At 41.4% G+C, this 23,652-nt stretch overlaps 7 protein-coding genes across 7 annotated transcripts; 3 read left to right on the forward strand and 4 right to left on the reverse strand.

Moving 5' to 3' along the window:
* Positions 1 to 2,750: 2,750 nt before the first annotated feature.
* SS1G_05715 (hypothetical protein) lies at positions 2,751 to 4,791 on the forward strand (the record flags this gene model as incomplete). The annotated part of the gene is made up of 7 exons (XM_001592744.1): positions 2,751 to 2,761; positions 2,866 to 2,935; positions 2,992 to 3,075; positions 3,143 to 3,493; positions 3,548 to 3,973; positions 4,104 to 4,404; positions 4,490 to 4,791. 7 exons carry the CDS (start codon positions 2,751 to 2,753, stop codon positions 4,789 to 4,791), a joined length of 1,545 nt encoding a protein of 514 aa, XP_001592794.1.
* Positions 4,792 to 6,689: 1,898 nt separating this feature from the next.
* Positions 6,690 to 6,794, forward strand: SS1G_05716 (predicted protein; the record flags this gene model as incomplete). The annotated part of the gene is made up of 1 exon (XM_001592745.1): positions 6,690 to 6,794. One exon carries the CDS (start codon positions 6,690 to 6,692, stop codon positions 6,792 to 6,794), a length of 105 nt encoding a protein of 34 aa, XP_001592795.1.
* A 269-nt stretch (positions 6,795 to 7,063) lies between these two features.
* SS1G_05717 (hypothetical protein) lies at positions 7,064 to 8,875 on the reverse strand (the record flags this gene model as incomplete). The annotated part of the gene is made up of 3 exons (XM_001592746.1): positions 7,064 to 7,901; positions 7,947 to 8,361; positions 8,797 to 8,875. The coding sequence occupies 3 exons, from the start codon at positions 8,873 to 8,875 to the stop codon at positions 7,064 to 7,066; spliced, it is 1,332 nt and encodes a 443-aa protein (XP_001592796.1).
* Positions 8,876 to 10,962: 2,087 nt separating this feature from the next.
* SS1G_05718 (hypothetical protein) lies at positions 10,963 to 11,895 on the reverse strand (the record flags this gene model as incomplete). The annotated part of the gene is made up of 2 exons (XM_001592747.1): positions 10,963 to 11,770; positions 11,879 to 11,895. The coding sequence occupies 2 exons, from the start codon at positions 11,893 to 11,895 to the stop codon at positions 10,963 to 10,965; spliced, it is 825 nt and encodes a 274-aa protein (XP_001592797.1).
* Positions 11,896 to 12,315: 420 nt separating this feature from the next.
* Positions 12,316 to 12,571, reverse strand: SS1G_05719 (predicted protein; the record flags this gene model as incomplete). The annotated part of the gene is made up of 2 exons (XM_001592748.1): positions 12,316 to 12,475; positions 12,558 to 12,571. The coding sequence occupies 2 exons, from the start codon at positions 12,569 to 12,571 to the stop codon at positions 12,316 to 12,318; spliced, it is 174 nt and encodes a 57-aa protein (XP_001592798.1).
* Positions 12,572 to 14,704: 2,133 nt separating this feature from the next.
* Positions 14,705 to 17,284, reverse strand: SS1G_05720 (hypothetical protein; the record flags this gene model as incomplete). Its single annotated transcript, XM_001592749.1, has 2 exons — positions 14,705 to 17,088; positions 17,155 to 17,284. 2 exons carry the CDS (start codon positions 17,282 to 17,284, stop codon positions 14,705 to 14,707), a joined length of 2,514 nt encoding a protein of 837 aa, XP_001592799.1.
* A 2,127-nt stretch (positions 17,285 to 19,411) lies between these two features.
* Positions 19,412 to 23,027, forward strand: SS1G_05721 (hypothetical protein; the record flags this gene model as incomplete). Its single annotated transcript, XM_001592750.1, has 5 exons — positions 19,412 to 20,074; positions 20,335 to 20,877; positions 20,926 to 21,171; positions 21,229 to 21,439; positions 21,496 to 23,027. 5 exons carry the CDS (start codon positions 19,412 to 19,414, stop codon positions 23,025 to 23,027), a joined length of 3,195 nt encoding a protein of 1,064 aa, XP_001592800.1.
* Between the last annotated feature and the right edge of the window lie 625 nt (positions 23,028 to 23,652).

Raw genomic sequence — 23,652 nt, forward strand, 5'->3', positions numbered from 1 at the left:
TTGAGGATGAGAAAAGATGGAAATGATAAGAGGGGAGGAGAGGAGAGAAGAGAAGAAAAAGAAGATTGAAATTGAGAAGAAAGTAGAAAGTAGTAAGTCGTAAGTACCTAGTAGTCTTTTTGATAAATGATTGAGTTCTCGAACTTATTAGATACTGGATGGGCTAAAAGTAAGTACTCCGTAGGTTACAGGTACAGGCACAGGTACTATCTAGGCTAGGTAGGTGCTCTAAGCTGGAGCACTCCATTAAAAATGAACAGCAAGGTTTATGAGTGGAGATGCATTTTGCCCAGCTAGAAGAAAGAATATTGGGGCCAGTTGAAATTATATCTAACTCACTTTGTCAAGTACTTTATGAAGCATATGGTTAGCTGTAAGGGCACTTTCATTTCTGTATTCACTTCCATCATTCAATCTACTTACTAGGTGTCTAATCAATTTAAGTTTACAATCCAAAGCTTATTTATTAATTTAAAACCAGATCGGTAAACTTCTCGAAGAATTTGAGGATTCGAAGAATTGAAATAGGCGGCGAATGATAGATCACCTTTAATTTGTACTAGATGATAACTACTAGGTAGATAATATCGTCTAACAACAATAGGAATAATGTTCTCATTGATGAGGGAGGTCCCGACAAGAGTTTCTTTAGTTCATACGGCCAAAACAGATTTTAGCATAACTACCTATACAAAGTATGACCATAGTTGCGACGTTCCCAATAGTCGAAAACTCAAGAACCCCCCTCCGAAAAGGGACCGGCAAACGCGCAATCATCGTTTGGATCTTCCCCCCTTTTTTCCACTCGCGGCAATAACATGACAGGGTTATGTAAATGTATCTCACTTCTTACTTACTGAGTGCAACGCAAACTACTCGATTGTACCATTTTGGATCACTGTGTGCCAGATTAAGTAACAACCCGAAGTCGGAACCAAATCGACAACATCCATCCAACATCTTTAACATCGAATCATGAAACTCAAGAAAGGAAATTATCTTTGCATCACATATTTACACAGCCTTCTGACAATTTATTGGAGGTTGAAATCTTTGGTAGCAGATCTACAATCTTTTGAATCGAAATTTTACTTAATCTCAGCCTCGTCATCTAGGGACTACCCTTCCATTTGAAGTCCTTACCCGTTTGTTGTAAGGTTCTTGGCGCCACCTCCTGAATGTTAAATATCTTCTCTACTCTCCCCTTGCTGGTCGATCAAAAGTTACTCTTATTAACCATCTGTCAATTGCATCATCAACAACCTCATTATCATTGGCCGGTCCTTTTACCCCTTGTCCATTGACGATAAATCCCATATCCAAATCTAATTAACTGCTTCCATGTTCTCCAGAGGAGTAACGAAAGGAATCAACGTTGTAAATTGGCTACTGTATACTAAATTGATTGATTTACTCGAGAGATTAGTAGAATACGCTGATCCGTTTCATGTATTTCTCTGTCGACGTCAATCCTGGTGTATGACGGATTAAATGTGGATTTCACGGATAGACACCGCAGAAAGGGTTATATACTACCGTAACTTTATATGTTGTGGAGAAAGTTCAATTTGTCTCAGAGATGAGATCGGAAAACCTAAAAAAAAGTTAACTGATACCCGTGACGTTTCCCAGCAATCCTCTTGTCGACTTTAGATTACCCAGCCGCGAATCTCTCAGGATCATATAGTACCTGCAACCGATTTTCATTTATACAAGACTTTATACTTTTTTATATCTGTTGTGATGTTTGTGAGATCGACGGTTTATCCATGTTGATATTCATTTGATGAAGCCTCACTCGGGTAGTCTTCCAGAAGATTGCAGTTTGTAGAACTGTAAAGGAACCAAAGGTAACCATGGAGGTCAGTATCATGCATGATGCCTCCCGAAGGCTTCTTGCAGTTGCGGTAAATAAACGGTTGAGTTGAGAATCTATTCTTGTCGATCAAGGAAAGAAACAGATTTGAGAAGTAGATGCTAGGTAGACTTTGTAGATATATCAATGCTCAATGCAGGTGGTACTTGGTAAAACGCCAAATGTCGTGCAAAGTAGGTTAGCCTGTCTTTAGAGAATGGACAAGTCAAAAATCATAAGCTAACAGACTGGTTTGGAATCTAAAGATAGATTTCAGAGAAGAGACGTTTTGAATAGATGTTCGCAGCCGACGAGGAAGCTACCTAGTATTTCGCTGTTTTGATTGTAGATGAAGTTTTATCTCTTTTACATTCTTTTAATATCTCGTCCCAAACTTCGAGAATCTTTCCCAAGGTTTTCACGCCGAGACTGAACCAATCGATAAGCTTTCTGAACCCATGTCTCTTCCCTTATCCACATCTGGTTGTAGCGTCTACCATTATCCGTCTACCGGAAATTCTAGATCACCAGGATGTCATTCACTACATGAGAGGACGGGAACAATCTCATCCCGGTCAAAAATTAATTCGACTTCCTCAGTCAAATTAATCCCCTTAGACTCTAATCCTGGTAAGGTACGTAGGCTCGTTTACCCTCATTTTAACTACAAGGTACATACCCACCGAGATTCCCCAATCAGCGTCCCAGTTATTTCCACTGCTGTCAATAATATTGCTGCCAGCACGACTGACTGACTGTAAGGGAAAGATACATCTAGCCACCTTTACTTCACAATCGAATACATTCTTAAGACCTTTCCTCCCCCTCTCACTTCAAGGACATATCCAACTCATTTTCAATTCCAACTCTCAAATAAAACACTATAGAATTCAAAATGGCCGATATGTATGTATCCCCTTTGCATTCCATTGATCTGCAACCCCTCATACACCTCCATCTTCTGCCCAGTCAAGCTTTTATTATATCCTCAAGCTAATTGCATTTCGCAGTAACGTAGATGTTCTCGTTATTGGAGCTGGACCAACTGGTCTTGGAGCTGCAAAGCGTTTAAACCAAATCGTGAGCTTTATTTCATACACCATCAACTCAATGGAACCCTTTACTTATCACATTAGCAGAATAATGCATCTTGGATGATCATCGATTCAAACGAAACTCCTGGTGGTCTCGCATCTACTGATACAACTCCTGAAGGCTTCGTAAGTTTTTCCCAAAACTCAAATGATCAATTGTCATAAATACAGCTTCCTAACTTATCATTTACAGCTTTACGATGTTGGCGGACACGTTATCTTCTCTCATTACAAATACTTTGACGACTGCATTGATGAGGCTTTACCAAAAGAGGACGATTGGTACACACACGAACGTGTCTCCTACGTTCGCTGCAAGAACCTTTGGGTTCCTTATCCATTCCAAAACAATATTTCCGTTCTGCCAAAGGAGGAACAAGTCAAATGTGTTGATGGTATGGTTGATGCTGCATTAGCAGCTCGCACCGCTACGACAAAGCCAAAGGACTTTGATGAGTGGATCGTTAGAAATATGGGTGAAGGAATCGCGAATCTGTTCATGAGACCATACAATTACAAAGTCTGGGCAGTTCCAACCACTGATGTTTGTAATTCCCTTTCAACTCTACGATACGAATGTGTACTAATATTATGAAAGATGCAATGCGCATGGCTCGGGGAGCGTGTAGCAGCTCCAGATGTCAAGACTGTTGTCAAGAATGTAATCCTCAACAAGGTCGCTGGAAACTGGGGTCCTAACGCCACTTTCCGTTTCCCTGCTCGCGATGGTACTGGTGGTATCTGGATTGCCGTTGCCAAGACTTTACCAAAAGAGAAGACATTATTTGGAAAGGAGGGAGAAGTGAAGAAGGTTGATGCTGATGCACACACCGTCACTCTATCCAGTGGCAAGACCATTGGCTACAAGAAGTTGATTACCACCATGGCCGTGGATCAACTTGTTGAACAAATGGAAGATAAGGAACTCATTACTTTGAGTAAGGATTTGTTCTACTCAACAACCCACGTTGTTGGTGTTGGAATTAGAGGAGAACGACCAGAGAACATTGGAGACAAGTGTTGGGTAAGTTCACCGCCAATTTTTATTGCCCAAATATTTGTTTTCTGCCAAAACGACGACCCCTCAATATTCTTGGCGCAACTGGCCCATACCCGAATTTATTCCGATGCCTCATTGCTGACACATCTCTTAGCTCTACTTCCCAGAAGATGATTGCCCATTCTATAGAGCAACTATCTTCTCAAACTACTCCCCATACAATCAGCCAGATAAGTCTGTTAAGCTTCCTACCTTGTACCATGCAGATGGTAGCAAGCCAAAGTCTTCAGAGGCTCAGGAAGGTCCTTACTGGTCTATTATGTTGGAGATCTCACAATCCACCAAGAAGGCCGTGGATGTCGAGAACATTCTTAGAGATTCCATTCAAGGTCTCATTAATACCGAGATGATTAAGTCTAGCGATGAGATCGTCTCCACTTATCACAGAGCTTTCGGTAAGCAATTCAGACCTTGGCCTGTTATTTTAATCTTTCAGTTGCCAAACCCACATGTGTAGGCATAGGCTAACCACCCATTTAGATCACGGCTATCCAACTCCTTCCCTTGAAAGAGAAGGTGTATTGACACAGCTCTTACCAAAGCTTCAAGAAAAAGACATCTATTCCAGAGGACGTTTTGGTTCATGGAGATATGAAGTTGGAAACCAAGATCACTCGTTCATGTTGGGTGTTGAGGCAGCCGATCACATTGTGAATGGAGCCGTTGAGCTTACTCTTAACTACCCAGACTTTGTCAATGGTAGAAAGAACACTGAGAGAAGACTATTTGAAGGAGCCCAAGCATTTCAAAACAAAGATTTACCTTCACGCCTCGCCAACTAGATTGGTATTTAGAAGTTCGGAAGAAGGGTAAAGGAGTTGAGGGACGGAGAGAAGTCTCCTAAAATCACTTTATACCTCTTGACTTTAGCGAAGTTGAGAGGATACTTTTTTGATGCATCTAGATTTGTTTGAAATCGACTGATGTTTGCTTATTGCGACTTAGATACACACATATGCGATTCGAACTCGAATATAAATTCTGTTATTGAAAATAGTTAGCGAGGTTCATTTAGAGAGCTTGTTAATTGCTACTCTTTAGAGATAGATTCTAGAAAGAGAATTTATATTTTATGAAATCATTGATGTGTATTGTAAAAGGGATTATTGAGTTGTGTTTGTTAATATTGTTATAATAACATTAACAATAATAGATATGATATCTCATTTTCACAATCTTGTAGTAGTTGAATGGTTTGATTAAATCATATCAATTCTATTCTAATTAGTTAGAGTTCTAGATATCATTCACTTCATACACACTACTTATTTTTCGTATATACTTTAACCTTACTATCACATTAATAAGGGTGCGTTCGGATCGATTTTCAAAAATATTAGAAATATTGGGCTTAATAAAATAAAAAATTAGGTCTAGTATACATTTGAATATATTTGAGTGAAGCTAATATATTTGAGGGATATTTGAAAAAGTGGCAAAAGGGGTGGGGGGATAGAAATAAAAAAAATTCAAATACTTTGTTTAACAACTCCTAAAAGTTATTGTTGATTATTGTATAGGAAAAAGTTCGAATATTTACTCAAATATATATTAGATTCAATATTTTTTATCGGATCTAATATTGTGTTCGGGAAATGTAGATATTTGAGCAAATATATATTGACTGGAATATTATATTTGGTTCGAGTATATTAGGCATAATATATTGGCCCAAATGTGGTCAAATGTGGAAAAAAAATCGATCCGAATATACTCCAAGATGTTACGAGGTTTGCCGTCTAGATCACGTGGAAGTGCTCTAGGCTCTCGAGGTGGTTTATAACTAGGTGTTAAGCAGGGACTTAAGTAATGATAATAATGATATGCAATTTGTAACTAATAGTAGAGTATACTAAATGATTGATCTTGAGTATGAAGCTCTACAAAAGGAAATTTATATTGAATATATAGATCTTCATGCTTTTTGGATTACCCTGGATCACCAGTGATCCTGAGTGATCCAGTATACTTGTTTATATGTTCTGATGGTGTATGCATATGAGTTCTTAGAGTGACCGAAATCTCATAGTAAATTGAGCGAATCGAAACCGATTTGCATATGGCCCAAGCTTACGAAAACAAGTCAGCTGTTACCATCGTAACATATTTTTGATTAAAATTAAATCTTTTAATTTATAATTTGAAATGATAAATTTAAAGAATTTAATATTATTTTTTAAAGAATTTAATATTGTTTTTTAAATAATTTTCTTAACTCTTGTTTTAATTTCTTTGATAAAAGTAGGTAAGATTAAATACAAATAGTAGTTGTTTTTGGGGGGGTTTTTTTTCAATTCCTTCTTTATCTAGCACCATATCTTCTCAATTAAATTGAGATCTCAAAAGAAGAATGAGAAGGAGAGCGGCAATTGAAAATATCTAACTTCTTGCTTTAATTAATCGAGTTGTTCTAGTATGCTGTACATGGAGCTTTATATTATCATTCCTCGATGAACGAATATCCCGATGAATCTGAGTTGAATATATCAATCAGGATGATCTTAGTGTTGGATTATTATTATGTGCTAATAGAATCTCGTCTGTTTATTCTTGAGATATGAGATAAGATTTCAATAGTATAAAGAAGGCCGAGTTGGATATAATTAGCTGACACGCTGACACGCCATTTTGGAGTTGAATAAAAATTGCGTTTCGTGCGAGTGGGATGTTGGTTCTAACGATGATTTGTACGATTTACTGTATTGATGTCAAGCTCGAATGTACGGATAATCAGAATGTCGATTTGGTCGTTCGGAGTAGGAGGTGGAAGATGGGTTTTGTTTGAATGGTTCCGGAAAACGGAGTTTGTGTGGGAAGTGTGACGTACAGCCGGTTAAGCAGCTCTTTAGTTATCGTCACAGTCAGTGACTTTTTTAAGATCCATACGGTGATGAAAATGCTGTCAATGATCCATTGTTCATTCATAAATCATGACCCAAGCCGCCTACTATTAAGTAGTGATCTTATCTTCAGAGCCACTCAGAAGCCTTTTCCTCAAATCCTTTTTCTTTTCCGCTTTCATGCTATCAAGTTGAGTGACTGTCACTATGCTATTCATTGGGTTATCGTTGGTTTCTCCATATCTTCCTTGCTTACAGCATCTTCATTGGCTTTGATCTCGCCTACGATACTTCCTACCCACTGCTGTTCGCCTACATGCGGAATGGTATTCGAAATCGATCCGTTTGAATGTGGCATATTATCAATAGATAGCACCTTCGTCAATGTGTGAGAAAATCTCTGTATTTCTGGCTTTTCGGCCACTTTCGCAAGTAAAAGGTTGGCATATTGTCTTTGAGAGTTTGGTGTTTGACTGAGCGTTCTTACGAACATATCAAATGGATCTTGACAGATACCATATACTTCATGGGGAATTTGTGATCCATAAGCTTGCATAATATCTACCATCGAGTTCCCAATCTCGAATATCTTCTCGAAAATACCCATTCCATGGACTTCTATACTTGTGATAGGTAGTGAAGATATAACGCTCAAGAGAGAGTGGGCGATCTTTAGAGGATATCGGAAAGTCATGCTTTCGTCGGCTGCTCCAGAAGAAAGAAGCCCTTGACGCATCGAAGATTGCCAAACAATTAGGCGCAACCATTGTTGAGTAACGAGTATATCAGCTTTCTGTATGGCAGTAAGGGACACGTGAGAAGAATTTGAAATATTTAGTTGTTGTTGAAGCGCTGTATACGTAAGAGTTGATACTGGTGCATCAGAAGCTTCATTCCAAGAATCGACAAAGTTAGAGTCTAACAGATGGTAAGAATGTACTAGATGCATAAACCCAGAATGAATTTCTGGTGCTTCATAGTCATGTAGTGTTGATGGCAAGGCTGGCGTTTTCGAGAGGGTAAGAGGTTTATGACGCAGAATAGCAAAAGACCTATGATCATGTTAGAACTTCACATTTTGGACAAATCGAGCTTACCTTTCCGTGACATATAAAATCCAAAATGTACGTCTACGACACAATTCTTCAGCTGGATGGAGACCAGAATATTTAAACTCTTCATGTAGCCCTATATCTTGGGCCATTGTCATTGCTTCTCTCAAGTAGTACCAGGATTTCCTAGACTGGTTGAGTTCGAAGAATGCCGTTGACACAAAATATGAAGAAATAACAGCGGACAATGATCTATCATCCACAAAGTCATAACCCTGTCGAACCATGATACATTCGTCTAAAAAGAACCGGCCAGCTATTTCCCACGAAGGTGGCCCTGGAGCTAATATGTTTTTACCGGACATGTGTGTTGAAGTGATAGCACATAGAGAATAGATAAGGTTTTTCTCGTGCATCTGCAGTGGTCGATTGATTGATTCTTTCAGAGTGGGCATATGCACTAATGGCATAATCGGGTATAAGTGCTCAAGAAAGAGGTCAAGGCATGTCGGGATTAGATACATGTAGCTGACACATGTAGGCCTAAACTGATCCGTCGTGAAGATTCCATTTGTCCCATCATTCGAAAGAGGCGATATGTCCGACATGATCGGATGCCAGGTTGGTCGTTGTATATACGTTTGTGCAGCAGAAGAGTTGGCTGCATTCGAAACCCAACAATCAATATCAATATCAATTCTATATAGCATCTCTCAGCTGGGGACAACAAAAGGTGGTACAGATATGTGGCATAAATTCTTGATGTCACGGCTCGCATGAAAATACCTGGAATTTAATCCATCTCCAGATGTCCTTTTGGTTCTGATTGTATTCGCGGTCAAGTTGGAACACAAGGGCTCTGAAAATCTGCTGAGGGAGAAATATCATTACTTACGAGCCGGTTCTGGAACTGCTCCCACCTGAACCTGAGCCTGAGTCACGGGACTCTGCGAAGGTTTTGATAGCTCCGCCATTTTGAGCCCTCAGTTCATTGATCACTCTACCACTTCCTCGCTTTGGCCCCCTTCTCTTAGGTATGTGCTCTCTCTTGCAATTTAATAATGCATTTCCGCATTGCTTACACGGGAGATTCCCATCACATCGTATCCCTTAATTTGTCAATACTCGGAACTCCTTTCGACCAGGGACGGCCGTGAGGTAGGTATATATGAAAGACTCACTTCTTCGTCGACAATGATCGCAAACTTTTCTAGGTGTCGGTATCTTTGTATCTTCTGAAGGCATTCCAAATTCTTCTTTATATCAGAGCGACCTATGATCACTTAAAAGTATTCGACCAATATTCGAGCTTTAATTATCGGTGATCGAACCTCGGAGTTAGTAAATTTGTCGATCCGCCGTTGTTGATATTCGTAAAAGCGGGGAAATTTATGCTAGTCTCCATCGAGATTAGCATCACTACCGTGACACTGAGGGTTAAAAAGGCAAGTTTGTATACAAGGGCGTCGACGGCAAAGATTTGTTTGATAAATGATTGAGATCTATTTCATGAAGTGTATTGTAAGTGCTGCGTGTATATGTTATACTTTTTATCAAAAAAGCCTGATTTAAGACTATAAGCCACCAAAATACGAACAAGTGTGACGACGATGACATCCTTGAACAAAATCCACCAATCGACCGAATTGAACAAGTGCATGTCTGGTACAATAACTTCAGCAGCGGAAGTTAAGATAGCTTAGCCAGAAGTAAATGAGGTGGCAAAAGCTAATCGACAAAGTTGTCATGTGTACATTCTGACTGTAGAAATGTGAGCTTGCGGCAGAGCTTGAACCAGACAAGACTCCGTTCAGGATCCTCTATATAATTTCTTTCTGCTACGCATTGGCCCAATAGGCTTTGATTCTGATTATTTCGCAACTTGAGAACCATGGGAAGGTCTAACACATTGTTCTTAAGGGTTTATATTGCCATCCTTGAGCAAGATTCAAGTGTTTGAGTGCGAGGAAGACATTTTTTTGACTTTAAATACAAATTTGTTATTTGAGGGATACTCTTCCTAGATTCTGAGATTTATAAATCGTGTTTGGCGATGAGATAGGGGCTACAGTTCTTAATAGAATCACAAGCACAAGTCGTAGGAACCTCCTTTTGATTCATCCTGATCATTGGGCTTCGTAGTGTTAACCGTGCTTATTTCGAGCATGTATATAACTCAGGGAAGTATTCAAAAATTGGAAGAAACAATCGGTGAGTTATCTAAGGTCTTGTAATAAATCATGTCCTTAACTTACTGGAACTTGAAATTTTAATGACTTCCGCTAGGAATGAATTATCATCTCTATTCTCCATACCAGAGCACTGCGGAGTAATACAAGTTCCTCCCACTGTAGCGCTTACAAAACTTCGAGACAACAATTCACAATAAAAAGATATTCATTAACCTTACCCTTTTGTCACGGTACGAAAGACAGCTGAGGGCTATTTAATACTCATAGCTCATAACTCGCTTTTCCCTTTGGGGTGTGGAGACTATTCTCCTGTTTACCCGTGACGCAATTAACAATCCGTACTAGCTCTATTAAATGCACGTCTCAGCGCTCCGTAGTGCTCAAATATCACCGGCTAAAAATCGTTTCCATCCTTCTGGATTCGGAATATCGTTTTCTTCAACTGTCCCCATCCGTGGTGATGTTCCTAGTCATCTATGATCAAAGCACTGATAGAACGAGCCAAATTCTCACAGGCAGGAGCTTCTTGACAGGTTCCTCCTGTTGTTCCAATTCGTCGCTATATCTTTCAGCGTCTTTGCGGAAACATACACAGACTTCAAAATATGTCCATTAATACATATAGATAGTATCTGCTGTAAGCCTGATGCTAAGAGTTCTGACATTGAATTCGAAGACCTCTGACTTCGCTCACTGAAGCATTAAACATCACAGGACGAAGATCCTCTGAATGACCTGCAATTGAGTGCACCAAAAATATAATATTTCTATGAAAGCTTCATGTTTGAGGTTACTTGTCTTCTATGGAATACTTTCATAAGAATTCTAGTCTAATCTACCGAACTCGGGTCTGAATATGTGGAATATTTCTATGAAATGACGATTCCATATGCCTCATATGGAAAATTCTCCAAACTAGGGAGTAACTGACCCCAGCCGTCACCAATATCACCCAGTTGTTCGTCATTCCCAATCATCATATCCATCCTCCCAGCCAATATCATTTCCTCCTGCCCTTTATACTCGGCTACCAATCCCTCATGAGGAACCCAAACAACTCTCATCCCGGCTCTTCTACCCGCCTCCACCCCCGGCACCGAATCCTCAAAAACAAGACACTCCTCCGGTTTTATGGGTCTCTCATTCTCTCCCAAGCTCTCATTAATTAACTTCAAAGCCAACAGATAAATATCTGGCGCCGGTTTTCCCCTCCCCTTCTCAACCCTAGGATCATCACCTAAAACTCGTCTCCCCTCCGGAAAAACTTCAAGCAACTTCCTCGTCTCATCTTTACTCGTCTTCAATCCAAAATTATACTTTTCACTACTCGTCGCCAATGCAATATGCACTTTATTACCCTTCACATCACGTGCTGTACTCAAATCCCTGAGTAATTTCTCAACGCCTGGTAAGGCTTTACATTCTGGAAAATGGAGACGTTGCTGTTCGCGTTGTTCTAAGGCGTATTGTTCTTTTGTGATGGGAAGTTGAGCCCAGTCCATGAATACAGAACTAGTGGAACCACCGGGAACACCCATGAGTTTGGCTTTGATGGACCATGGGAGAGGAGGTCGGTTGTACGTGGCGAGAACATGGTTGGCGCATAGGGTATACATGTCTTCGGTGTTTATCAGGAGGCCATCCATGTCGAAGAGACATGCTCGAATCGGGGGAAAACTAAGATGATTGGTATGTTAGCTTCACGTGGGACGGGAAATATTCTCAATGGATTCGGAGATATCTCTCACTAATCCCCCATTGAGCGAGGACAAATGGTTGACTTACTCAGTTTTCACACTCATGGCTGGATGGTATAAAACGGTCGTGTGGAACGTGACACAGTAAGGTTTAATTCTTATCGTCCTTTACAGTTTCGGAATCAGGATGAAAATTTTCCCAAACACCTTCGAGTCTTAGATCTATTGAATATTGGTATCTTTGTAGTATAAAAGAATATCTGGAATTTGTAGCCTAAATAATCAAAATTTATAGATCAAAGTAAGTAGCTCGGGACATATAATTTACTAAAGGGAGATGTACAAAAGTATATGTGAGATTCTATTGACAGCACAACTTCCAGGGTTTACTTCGGGAAGCTTGATGCGGCTGAATTTGCCCCACTCTCTCACCAACGAAAATTCGTTTGTCCCAAGATACCAAATCTTACCTTCTCTTTCAATTTGACCATTAGTACGTGTGATATTTTATTCATCATGGGTTTTCTATTTGAAGAGGATTTTCGGATACCAACAGAAAGCTCCTCTAAATGTCTTACATCCATTGACCATGTCATCGCATAGTTCACCATCCCCATCCTTCATACCGGGCACCTGCTTCTTGAATTTATCCATATAGCTCTCGGCTTGTTTGATTCGCGCATTGCTGCGTATGATTAATCACATTACTTGATCAAATCAGTATTAATATTAAATGTCCGCTGGATTTCTAAATCTTACACACATACCCTTGCTCAGACATTATAAAAATACAGAGAACAAAAAATCAAAAGCAACTCCGAAAGAAAATAAAGCACAACAAAGATATGAGAATTTCTCCTCATTGAATGGAATTTTCAACTTTTCAAGTATTGAAATCAAAAGCTCATATTTGGAGAGAAGAATCCAGGTGTTTTATGAAAGGGAACATCAAGGCTAGTATATATTCGAAATCGAAGATGTCACGTTATGGAGTCTCGAGGTAAAGATGTTTAGGGTAGTAGATATAAGAGAAATAGCGGGATTTATCTACTTAAACTGCTATTCTTCTTCCTAGTCGCTGGTTTCATTGCATGTATCCCGTCTTTGCTGCATGTGGTAGTGTTTTATATCCTCTATGTTAATCGTGACTATGTTATGCATCGACTAGCCCATCAAAGCAATAGTTCTAGCTTTCTCTGATATTTTAAAAAGCTTCCTTGGATCGTTTTAACTACGGTGTAGCTTTAAATCGAAGATTAGAATATAATAAATATAATCATGCTTTGGCTAAATACCTACCTCAACTCCCAACGTGCAGAAAATAGTTGCAGAAATATCCTGTGGATATGAGAAAGTTATCGTTTGTAGCTAGAACTATGAATCTATAGTTATTTTTCAGATTGTCAGTCTATTATCATCCCAAAGTAATCTACACAGCATGATTTGAAAGCCTCACCTCCTCTGCAGATCGCTCTTAATCATTAAAAGTCAATATCAGTATCTTCAGAATCAAAGATAAGCTATACTAAATGAAACCCGTCTAGACTAACAAAACTGTAAAATAACTCGACAGTGACGCAATCTACAATTAGACACAAACTGCCGGCATATCAATGAAGTACTCAAGTATCCTAGTTTCACAGGAAACGGTATTACCATTAAGGATTCAAAGATGTGTGATCAACACAAAAGTAATCAGATAATCCCTACCATCATATAATATTATTTTCACCAGTATAATAATTCTATTTGTGGTGAATTATTTCAATTTATACCGAATATAACCTCTTAAATATAGAGAATATTTTTTCAAATTTGTGAGTAAGTCCAGTACTGTTACGAGGTTTGCCGTCTAGATCACGTGGAAGTGCTCTAGGCTCTCGAGGTGGTTTATAACTAGGCGTCAAGCAGGGACTTAAAGTAATGACAATAATGATATGCAATTCGTGACTAATAGTAGAGTATACTAAATGATTGATCTTGAGCACGAAGCTCTACACAAAGGAAACCATCCTGATTATATAGACCTTCGTCCTTCATTGGATCTCTTGGATCCTGAAAGTTTATGGACCTTCGATTCGTATGGACCTACGATTTGTATCCCTGAATATGCAGGGTCCATCACGTGACTTGGATCAGACTATATGTCCAAGCTTGCTAAGGGTGGGGAGATCTCGTGAGGAAGTTGTCATACAATTTTGTATGTAAATTTCCTTGCTTTTCCATAGGGTCGAAGCTTATACGGACAGGTTGACTGTTACCTTCGTAACACTTCGCTCCCTTCGAGCCACGAAGCATGAAGGTCTATATAATCAGGATGGTTTCCTTTGTGTAGAGCTTCGTGCTCAAGATCAATCATTTAGTATACTCTACTATTAGTCACGAATTGCATATCATTATTGTCATTACTTTAAGTCCCTGCTTGACGCCTAGTTATAAACCACCTCGAGAGCCTAGAGCACTTCCACATGATCTAGACGGCAAACCTCGTAACAATTAGGAGTCAAAAGTTAAAAGATAAAAATCAAAACATAAACAAAATAATAAACTTATAAAATAAATAAGAAAATATATTCTCATCTATTAATACCGAAGTATACAAAATGAAGGGATACATTGTTGAGATACTAATATCTCACAATTAATATATATAAACATCGAACAATATAATAATCTATCGCCTCAGATGAGTGATGCCACGGCTTCCTATGCATATGCAAAATCAATACCAATATTATATGCAATTCCCCATTAAAAATCATAGTTTCGTAAAATTTGTCGTCCGATAGTCATTTACCACCTCCCGTAAAACGCCCGGATTGCACAGCTTCAGCCTGGTTCATCCCTATTTGTTGTCCATCTAACTCCTCAATTAAAATGTCAAACCTTGCACCTGGTGCGTGTTTTCTTCGCACTACTCCATTGGAGCAAAGAATCGACTTGCTTCAATAATATCCTTATCACCATTTGCAAAATCCCAGCCCACAATCGTTGGTGTTTGACTACAGCATATGATCCTACGAGCATCAAATTGAAGTTTGAAGACACGAGCATGCGTTGGATGAGGACCACCTAGGGGCATTCCACGATTGGGCATTGTTGGAGGAATTGGTGCAGCAGTACTTGTTACCGGTGCTGTAGTCGTATTTGAATCATTGCGCAAAGGAGGCAGGTCAGATAAATCGCAGCCTCTTGCCTGTAGAGCTGCAACAAAAACAAGATTCATCAAGTGCTTTGTGTGATCTGTCAAACGATTGATAGCAACTCTCAAGTATTCGTGAAGCAGTAAATCTGGGTACTCATTGAGCGTTTGACGTAGACCTATTGCACCAGCCGCAATTGCTTTGTCAACTTGGTCCTCCGGGGCAAGCTTAGAAATATCTCCCAAGGGTGACTCGTCACCTGCTGATCCAGGCGTCAGCCCCAGGAGCCATGCTGCATTTTTGTTGGGAATGCTTCGAGGTACTCTAGCCCACTGCCTGATTGCACTTCGGGAACCTTCCTCTTGTCGGAGAGTATGCTGAGGCTTCCAGACACCTTCTTTATCCCTTCGCCATATATGAATCGACTCATCATAGGATCCCGAGACGATACGACTATATTTGCAACCTCCACCACCCGGTGGTAATTTAGCACCAAAAGCAGTGATATCTTCTGGCTTTGAGGACCCAGAATTTTTGAGACGACCTTGTTGATAACTCTGATCGACCAATCCACCGTTCACAGCCTTGAAATATTCTCTATCAATCCGCTTTGCATCCTCTCTTTCCTCTTCCGCGCTGTATGGTAAATCACCAAATCCAGCTTGGACGGTCCTCACCAAGTTCGTATGACCTCTAAGGCTGGCTACTTCAAGACCGGATTCTTTGTCGAAGACTTTAACCTCGTTGTCACTGCTACCACTCACTATACGACGACCATCGTATTGAACGCACGCGATTCCCTTGTTATGACCCAATAGGGTTCGAGTGCAAGTGTTTTTTTTCCAGTTCCAGATTTTTACTGTTCGATCGCCTGAAGCAGACACGACCTCATCACCCAATACTTGAACGGCGTTAACCGCAGCTCCATGACCTTGTAATGTGCAGATATTTGTGTACGGCGGTATGGTGGGACCCGCAGAGGGATTGTTTTCGAAGCCAAGATTTGGTATCTGGATGGAAGCTGATTCGTTTATGATACCTCCGTTGATAGGTCGGCGATTGAATACTTTGATAGTTTTATCTTTCGAACAGGTGACAAGCACACGTTTGTCAAATTTAACATTCAAAACTGATTCTCTATGTGCTGTCGTTAACCTTTGCACGATCTTACCTGTCGAAAACCGCCAAATGATGATCGTGGCATCACTGCTTCCAGAGACAATAAGATCTTCTTCTGGATCAGGGTCAAACTGGAGGCAGAGTACTGATCCGAGATGTTCTGCCAAGGGAGGAAGAGCAAGGCGTCTTCTCTCAAGATCCCAGACTCGTATGGTTTTATCACGGCTACCACTGACCAGATAATTCTGAGTATGCTGAATAGTATAGATACACTCTGTATGACCCTCTTCTGGATACATAGGATGCGGTAATTGAAAGTTGGTAAACTTTCCAGCTTCCCAATTGGCTTCTAGGCGTCTTCTTTGGGTATAGAGATAATGCCAATTAAGTTTCTCTTCCCCGTCACTACGGTCTACAACGGCTAGAGTGGGTAGTTGCCTGGGACGCGAGACTCCTTTTCCTTTTCCTCCAGGCATAATTCTCTCTGCGCTAGAAAATGAGGTCTGAACATTGCCACTATCCATTGGTAAGACTGGTGCATCCATCATGATCGCGTCTTCCGCAAGAGGACTTTGTTTGATTTCCCTTGTGCTTGCCGGTCCAAATATTGACGTCTGCTTCATCAAGTCCAAGTCTTGATTGTCGTTAGTCCGATCAGGACTAGATACCATACGCTGTGAATTGGTGGTGAATTTGCGCTTGGCTGGAAGATTGAGGTCGAAGCCGGTCCTTGAGCTCATCCACGAAGGTTGTCCCCCCGGGTACTCGAATTTCGTAACCTCTGATCTGATAATTCTGAACCCATCCCGTATATATAGTTGTTCCCACAATTTTCGATCGAATGCTAACATTTGCCAATGTCGCGAGGTGCTGGCGGTTCTTATTAGTGAGACTGGGTCAAGGAAGCTGAGAATCCTCAAACAGATCTCCGATGGTAAGTGAAAGAAGAAATCAATTTTAAGTCGAGGTTTAAGGCGCCCAACAATATCCCATACTTCCGACGTTGGTAATCTACTCATGATGTCCAAAATATATTCTGCAGCGAATGAATGAATGTGAGAACGAAATACATCACACGAGCACGAGGCGGGTTGCTACTTACCAGCACGATCTTCTGGAGATAAATCTGCAAGCCATGAAGGCAAGTCCTCGAATTTGAATTGATTGATAACAGTCAAAGGATGTTCACTATAGCCTTCATCAGGAGGAGACCTCCGAAGAGAGCTAGACATGACTGATGACAAACTTGGCGGCAGTAGTAGTAGTAGTAGTGATTTGAATGATTAAGTTTATTTTAGATTTTGTGTTCAAGGGATAAATTAAGAAGGGACTTGACTTGACGAAATATGAAAATCGCCTAATATTAGGTATGACTTATGAAGAAAAGGATTTCGTGGTACAAGTAGTAGGTAGGTAGGTAGATAATTTAATAAGGTTATGTTTCTGGGTGGAGGGTTGAGTTGTTAACGGGCACATGTTGATGAGGTAGCACTCCTGCGCTGCACGACTGCACACCCTGGCATGCGTGTTCTGGCAACGATCACGCGGCGGGCTAGGATACAAGGCTGGAGAAAAATCTATGCTGTGGAGTTCACCAATTCAGAGTTGTGCCTCATGCCCTCATGCCTTGTGCCTTGTCCTCTTTTTTTTTTTACTTTCCGGTGAAGATGATTACTTGAACAAGCTAAACTAGCATGTATGTAGGTAGGTGCCTATGGAGTGCGGAGGGGTCAAAAATAGATTAACATTTTCGATCAAAAACCATTCACAAGATGACAGAATTGGGTGGTGAGTGATTGATGGAAGCCGTTAGGAAGGAAGGGAGAAGGAATGGAGGATCAATCACACCTCGGAGATATAATTACGGAGCCTAATTAGGCAGTAAGTAAGTATTTCATGTTTTATCGAAGGAAAAGGGTTGGTTAAATGAATGGACGAAATTCCCGGACGGAGATGGAATACCTATTTAGGTGTGGGTAGGTAATAAAATAACAACAGGAGCATCAAGCATCGATTTTTGTGCTCTAATAAGATGAGGTGTATAGATAGTATCGAAAGTATAGATACCTGGGTAGCTTCACCAGTTCACAACTTACCTAAATCTTACAAATCCCTTATCAGAGCGAGCAATCTGCCTTATCGACATTCATTGGAAGCTTACCACGAGTAAACATCTGTAAATAGGGGAGAGAGCTACTAGGGACGGTGGGTCTGTACTGTAGAATGGATATGGATATGGATACAATCAAAAAATACTATTAACAAGATGGAGGCGAAGATTAGAGGAAGAGATGAATTGAGCAATATCTGCTAGTATATTCAATACAGCCATACCTAGATACTAACAATCATCACACTTTAGGTTTTGAAGTATAGTATTGGGAGAAAATGGGTTGATGTCCAGTTTCAGGATAGATTAACCTTGGGTGGTTTGTAGTAGAACTTATTGCTGAATCATATCTATACACCTAGCTATATATACAGATTAACATAACATACCTAGGTATAGATAAATACATACAAGTGAATAGAATATCTTTCCATCTAATAAATTGAAATCACCTCATCCGACCGATTTCGTTTCTTTGGAAATCTTTTACACATGTGATGCAAATGTTCACATCCTCCTTCCTTCCCTTCACGCAGCCCTTTGAAGAAGGTCGACAGTTATTGTTTAGTAACTTAGCGCATAACTTAATCCATCACACACTAACCCATGGCAAAGCAACACTTCTGAGACAAGAACTCAACCCTCTCTACCCACTCACCCATACAAACCAACTCAAATTCAAACCCACTTCCCACACGACCTTCACACTCACAACCTAACTAACCTCATCGTACTCCTCCAAACCCTGAGAGTTCCCATCACTATCCCCTGATCGAAAAAAATCGAATGGCATACGGAGTAGACGATTCACGATTCAAAATTACACAACTTGAGCAGGCAGGCAGTGACCGTCAGTACTGAGTACGGAGTGCTGGGCACAGTAGGTCCTTTCGCATACTTTGCACTTTGCACTTTGCACTTTGCACTTTGCACATGGATGACCCGCAATCAAATGTGTTCGAATAAACAAACTTGAAATCCACTCCTACTCCCAAATTATTATTCAGTTCCCCACCGAGACTACCAAAACAACCCTTCCAACGAAAACGTATTGCGAAAGAAGACCGCACACCGCAGCACTCGACTCGACCAGACCACCTCCATCCACCTGCAGTTCAACCTAGTGACAATTTATATTGTCCAGAATAGATTTATTCTTCCCCTTTAAGTGGAAAAGCGGAATATTATTTTAATTCAAATTATCACAATTTAATTCATCGTCAATCATTTGGAGCTTCATTCAACTTTCATGTCATCTGGCGGTGTTGCCATTCGTTTGGCCCAGTCTCAATCTCATGGACCTCTTTTGAGAACGAATACAGCGCCTGTATTCAACAATCGAAGCGCCGAGGGCAACGGAACTGGTTTGAGTCAGACAATGAGCCATAACTCAAGATCGTCGCAGCTCACGGGCTCGACTGCTTTCACGACTTCCTCTACGACTTCATTAAATTCTTTATCTACTTCTGCGACACTTGTTCCGGCCCCGCTGGCGATGCCAGTACAAGGCGGAAATGTAGTTGCGACGAACAATATCATTAACCAGAGAGCCGACGCCTCGAGATCACTATATCAGATATGCGTCAATTTACGACAGAGATTAGCACAAGTTCCGGGATTCAACGGTCATTTTGTTGATTCGGACGATGAAGATGAAGCCGAGGAGGATATGGACCCAGTGTCCTCGCTTTGGCGCTGTTTGCGAAAAGGTACCCCTCTGGTGACGCTGTACAACACCCTCAAACCAGCAGAGCCCCTACCACTGCCCGATAATAAAATGGCCGAGCCAAAGAAATCTAAGATGGCAGCCTTCAAATTTGTTGAAGCTTGTATGAAGGATCTACAAATCCCGCCGGGCGACGTTTTTGCTCTATCAGATCTTTTTGGTGATGACACGACTGGTTTCGTGAAGGTACGTTTGTCTCTATTGTGATTTTGCGTGAACATTTCTAAGACCTCAAGGAGGCTTGGCACATTCCGAGGTCGTCGCTTGAGTCAAGGGATAAAATGTGCATGGAATCCTGGGATGAGTCAAGGGATAACATGTGAAGATGGTCAACATCCTTCTAGAGTTGTGTCAAAGGTCTGCGAGCGTTTGCGCTTATAGTTCCTTCATTTGTAACATCGTTGAAATTGGAAAACATGAGAAACCCCACTTACCATTTCGGACAGGTTACCCAAGTTATCAATATCGTTCTCGATGTGGCTGAACAGCGTGGCCTGCTCCTCACATCGCAGGCCGAGGATACCAGCGAGTGTGCCACGGCGCCTGGGTCCAAGATGAGTTACAGGCAGCATGTAGTCCGGGAATTAGTCGACACGGAACGTAAATATGTCCAAGATTTGGAGAACCTGCACGAATTAAAGAAGACAATCGAGCAAAAGGGCGTAATTGCAGGCGACGTCGTGCACGACATATTTCTTAACATCAATGCGATCCTTGACTTTCAGCGACGATTCCTCATCAAAATCGAGACTACAAACTCTCAGCCAGTCGATAAACAGGAATGGGGCCTACCTTTCAGAAATTATGAGGAGGCATTCAGCATTTACCAACCATTCATTGCAAACCAGCGGAAGGCAGCGACTATAGCGAAAGACAACTTTGACAAAATTACCATGGCAGATCACCCTGTCGTTGTGGACTTTAATACTCTGGATGGTTTCCTCCTGAAGCCGATGCAACGTCTAGTAAAATATCCTCTCTTGTTAAAGGTACATCACGCTCTATATTTTGGAGTTATTTGACGCTAAAGTGAACAGGATCTTCGAGACAAAACGAATGCTAGTGACGAGGCGAAAGAAGATCTCACTCTGGGTATCGAGGCGTCGAATCGTGTGCTCCACCAGGCAAATGCCGCGGTCGATCGGGAGCTCAGAGGTGAAGCTTTGTTGGATCTCTGTGGCCGCGTGGACGATTGGAAAAACCACCGAGTTGATCACTTTGGTGACCTAATACTGCATGGTCATTTTCCCGTGGTTACTGGGAAGAGTGACGTTCCGAAAGAGGTGCGTTTCCCTCTTTCCTTTAATCAAGTTTCACCCAATACTTACGAACCCGAGCAGTATACTATTTATCTCTTTGAGCGCATTCTCCTCTGTTGCAAAGAGATTAATCCAAACAAGTCCAAAGATAAACTTATGGGAAATCAAAAGGACAAAAAGGACCGGAAGGATAAGAACAAGATCAAGGAAAAGGATAAGAACGCCAAACTACAGCTCAAGGGTCGCATTTTCATGACTAATGTGACGGATGTAGTATCATCTGCCAAGCCAGGTATAACATTGTCATCTCTTCACGTCCGTAAAGTTTTTTTGCTAATGATTTCACAGGTTCTTACACAGTTCAAATATGGTGGAAGGGAGACCCAGGCGTTGAAAACTTCATCATCAGATTTTCTAATGAGGAGACCATGAAGAAGTGGTATGAAGGTGTCGATAAGCAAAAGAAAGAACATGCCAATACTGGCGCGCAAGCAAGCGCTAGTCCAGATACAGCACCAGAGTTCGGATGGGCGCGTGATCAAATTGCATCAATGCCTAATCCTTACGCTCAACAAGAGGAAGAAGAGGAAGAGGAAGAATACAACGGCACGACCGCATATGGATCTCCGCCAAACTCTGGAATGCCCCCAAATTTTGGAATGCCGCCAAATCCTAGCATGGCTCGAAATTCGTCTAGTTCTAGCCTACGTTCGAGATCCGCAACTACAGAAAGCAATCAGTCTTTAGCTGGCATTGCAAGAGCACCAGCGCCACGTTTTCCGGTCGGTATGGGCATATCCCCGCCACTAAGTCTGCAGACTCAAATGTCTGGCTCACTGCCGTCTCCTGGTCAAAGATTGGGGGACTCGTACTTTTCGCCTATCGGGGAGTCACCGGCATCCTCCGCGCGAACAAGCACTGCTTCTTCTGCAATGTTCCAATTTCCTCAGACATCTCAATTCCCACGTCAACCTACATCCCAGGGGTCCTGGGAAGACAATAATCGTTATACCGCACCTGCGATTGGTCGGGTACCGTCGAGGGAAAGCCAAAATTCTATAAGCGGTGCTTCTTACCAGATGAATGGCCGAACACCGCAGAGGCCATCACTTCCTGCTATGGCCTCACAATCACAGGCTGCAGCTGCACAACAACGAAGTCGCTCATATAGCACCCCTGACATCAATGCTCAGCAAGGCGTTCGCCGTTTGCCAAACGGAGCTATGAGCACCCCTCAAGGCCAAGTTCCCGCCGTTCCCGGTATTCCGGCACACCTGCACCCAGCTTACGATGCTGGCGTTTCCAGATCCCAGAATAACTCCCCCAGTGGATTGCCAGTAAGGACAAACACCCAGTCGCCTGGTGCCCAAAGAGATCGCCAACAGCAACAGCCACCGCAGTATGCCAATGGGTTACAATACCCAAATGGTCCACAAAACCTTGGCGTGTCACAGCCCAATTATGGTCGCAATAATACGACTCAGATTCCAGCAAACGCACTCGATAACCGCCTGCCACCATCATTGATAAGCGGTAATCTTCCACCGGAAAGCGATATGTCGTTACCGACACAGCTTAAAGTGAAGGTAAACTGTGATGGTAACTACGTTACTTTGGTGGTGGCCTTTAACATCACATATCAATCCCTTACGGATCGCATAGATGCTAAAGTTGGAAGATTTTCGACCAATGCTATTGCTCGAGGTACCATGAGGCTCCGTTACCGTGACGAAGATGGGGATTTTGTCACTATTGAGTCAGATGATGACATTCAAATCGCATTTCAAGAATGGAGTGAGGCACAAAAGTCACAATATCAGTATACCGGGCAACTTGGGGAGATTGAGTTATTTTGTTTAAGCAATGAGGGTGAGCGTTAAATGGTAGTATGACACCAGGATGAGGAAATATGTGGAGTGGAAGCATTGATGGATACGGCTTTACATGGTTTATCTTGATATATCAACATTAACATTCATGGATGGGGGGTTTATGATTACACGTTGCGATGACGATAAAGGAAGGTTTAGGGGTGGGAATATGAAGTCGGGTTTATTGCTTCTGGCACAAAGGTGTTATTTGGCGCTGGCGTACTTTACAAACGGCGCCTATGCATGGTGGAGGACGATGGGAGAAGGCGCATCTATTGCCTTCACAGAGCATATAGCGAAAGATTAGTTTATGAAACAAGAGCCTCACAGCTAGCGGAAGATATACCATGGTGGAGTGGGAATGAATCACCAGAATGCCGTAGAAATACTACATCTTTGATACCAACTTACAACTCTTACTTTCCGCTCAAAACTTTCTGATATGTTACATTTGCATCTCAATTGATATTTTCCCTCCCTTTACGCCATGATTGCTACCGCAATATGCACAAGCCCATCATGAAGATTGATATACAAGTACGTGCAAGTACGTCTACACTTCCATGCTCTTTCCACATATTTTCATACTGCTTGGGCTGCCATATTCTTCTGTTACGAGAATACCCTGTATACA

This window comes from Sclerotinia sclerotiorum, genomic scaffold (assembly GCF_000146945.2).
Source record: "Sclerotinia sclerotiorum 1980 UF-70 scaffold_7 genomic scaffold, whole genome shotgun sequence".
In the NCBI taxonomy this organism is placed as follows: Eukaryota; Fungi; Ascomycota; class Leotiomycetes; order Helotiales; family Sclerotiniaceae; genus Sclerotinia; species Sclerotinia sclerotiorum.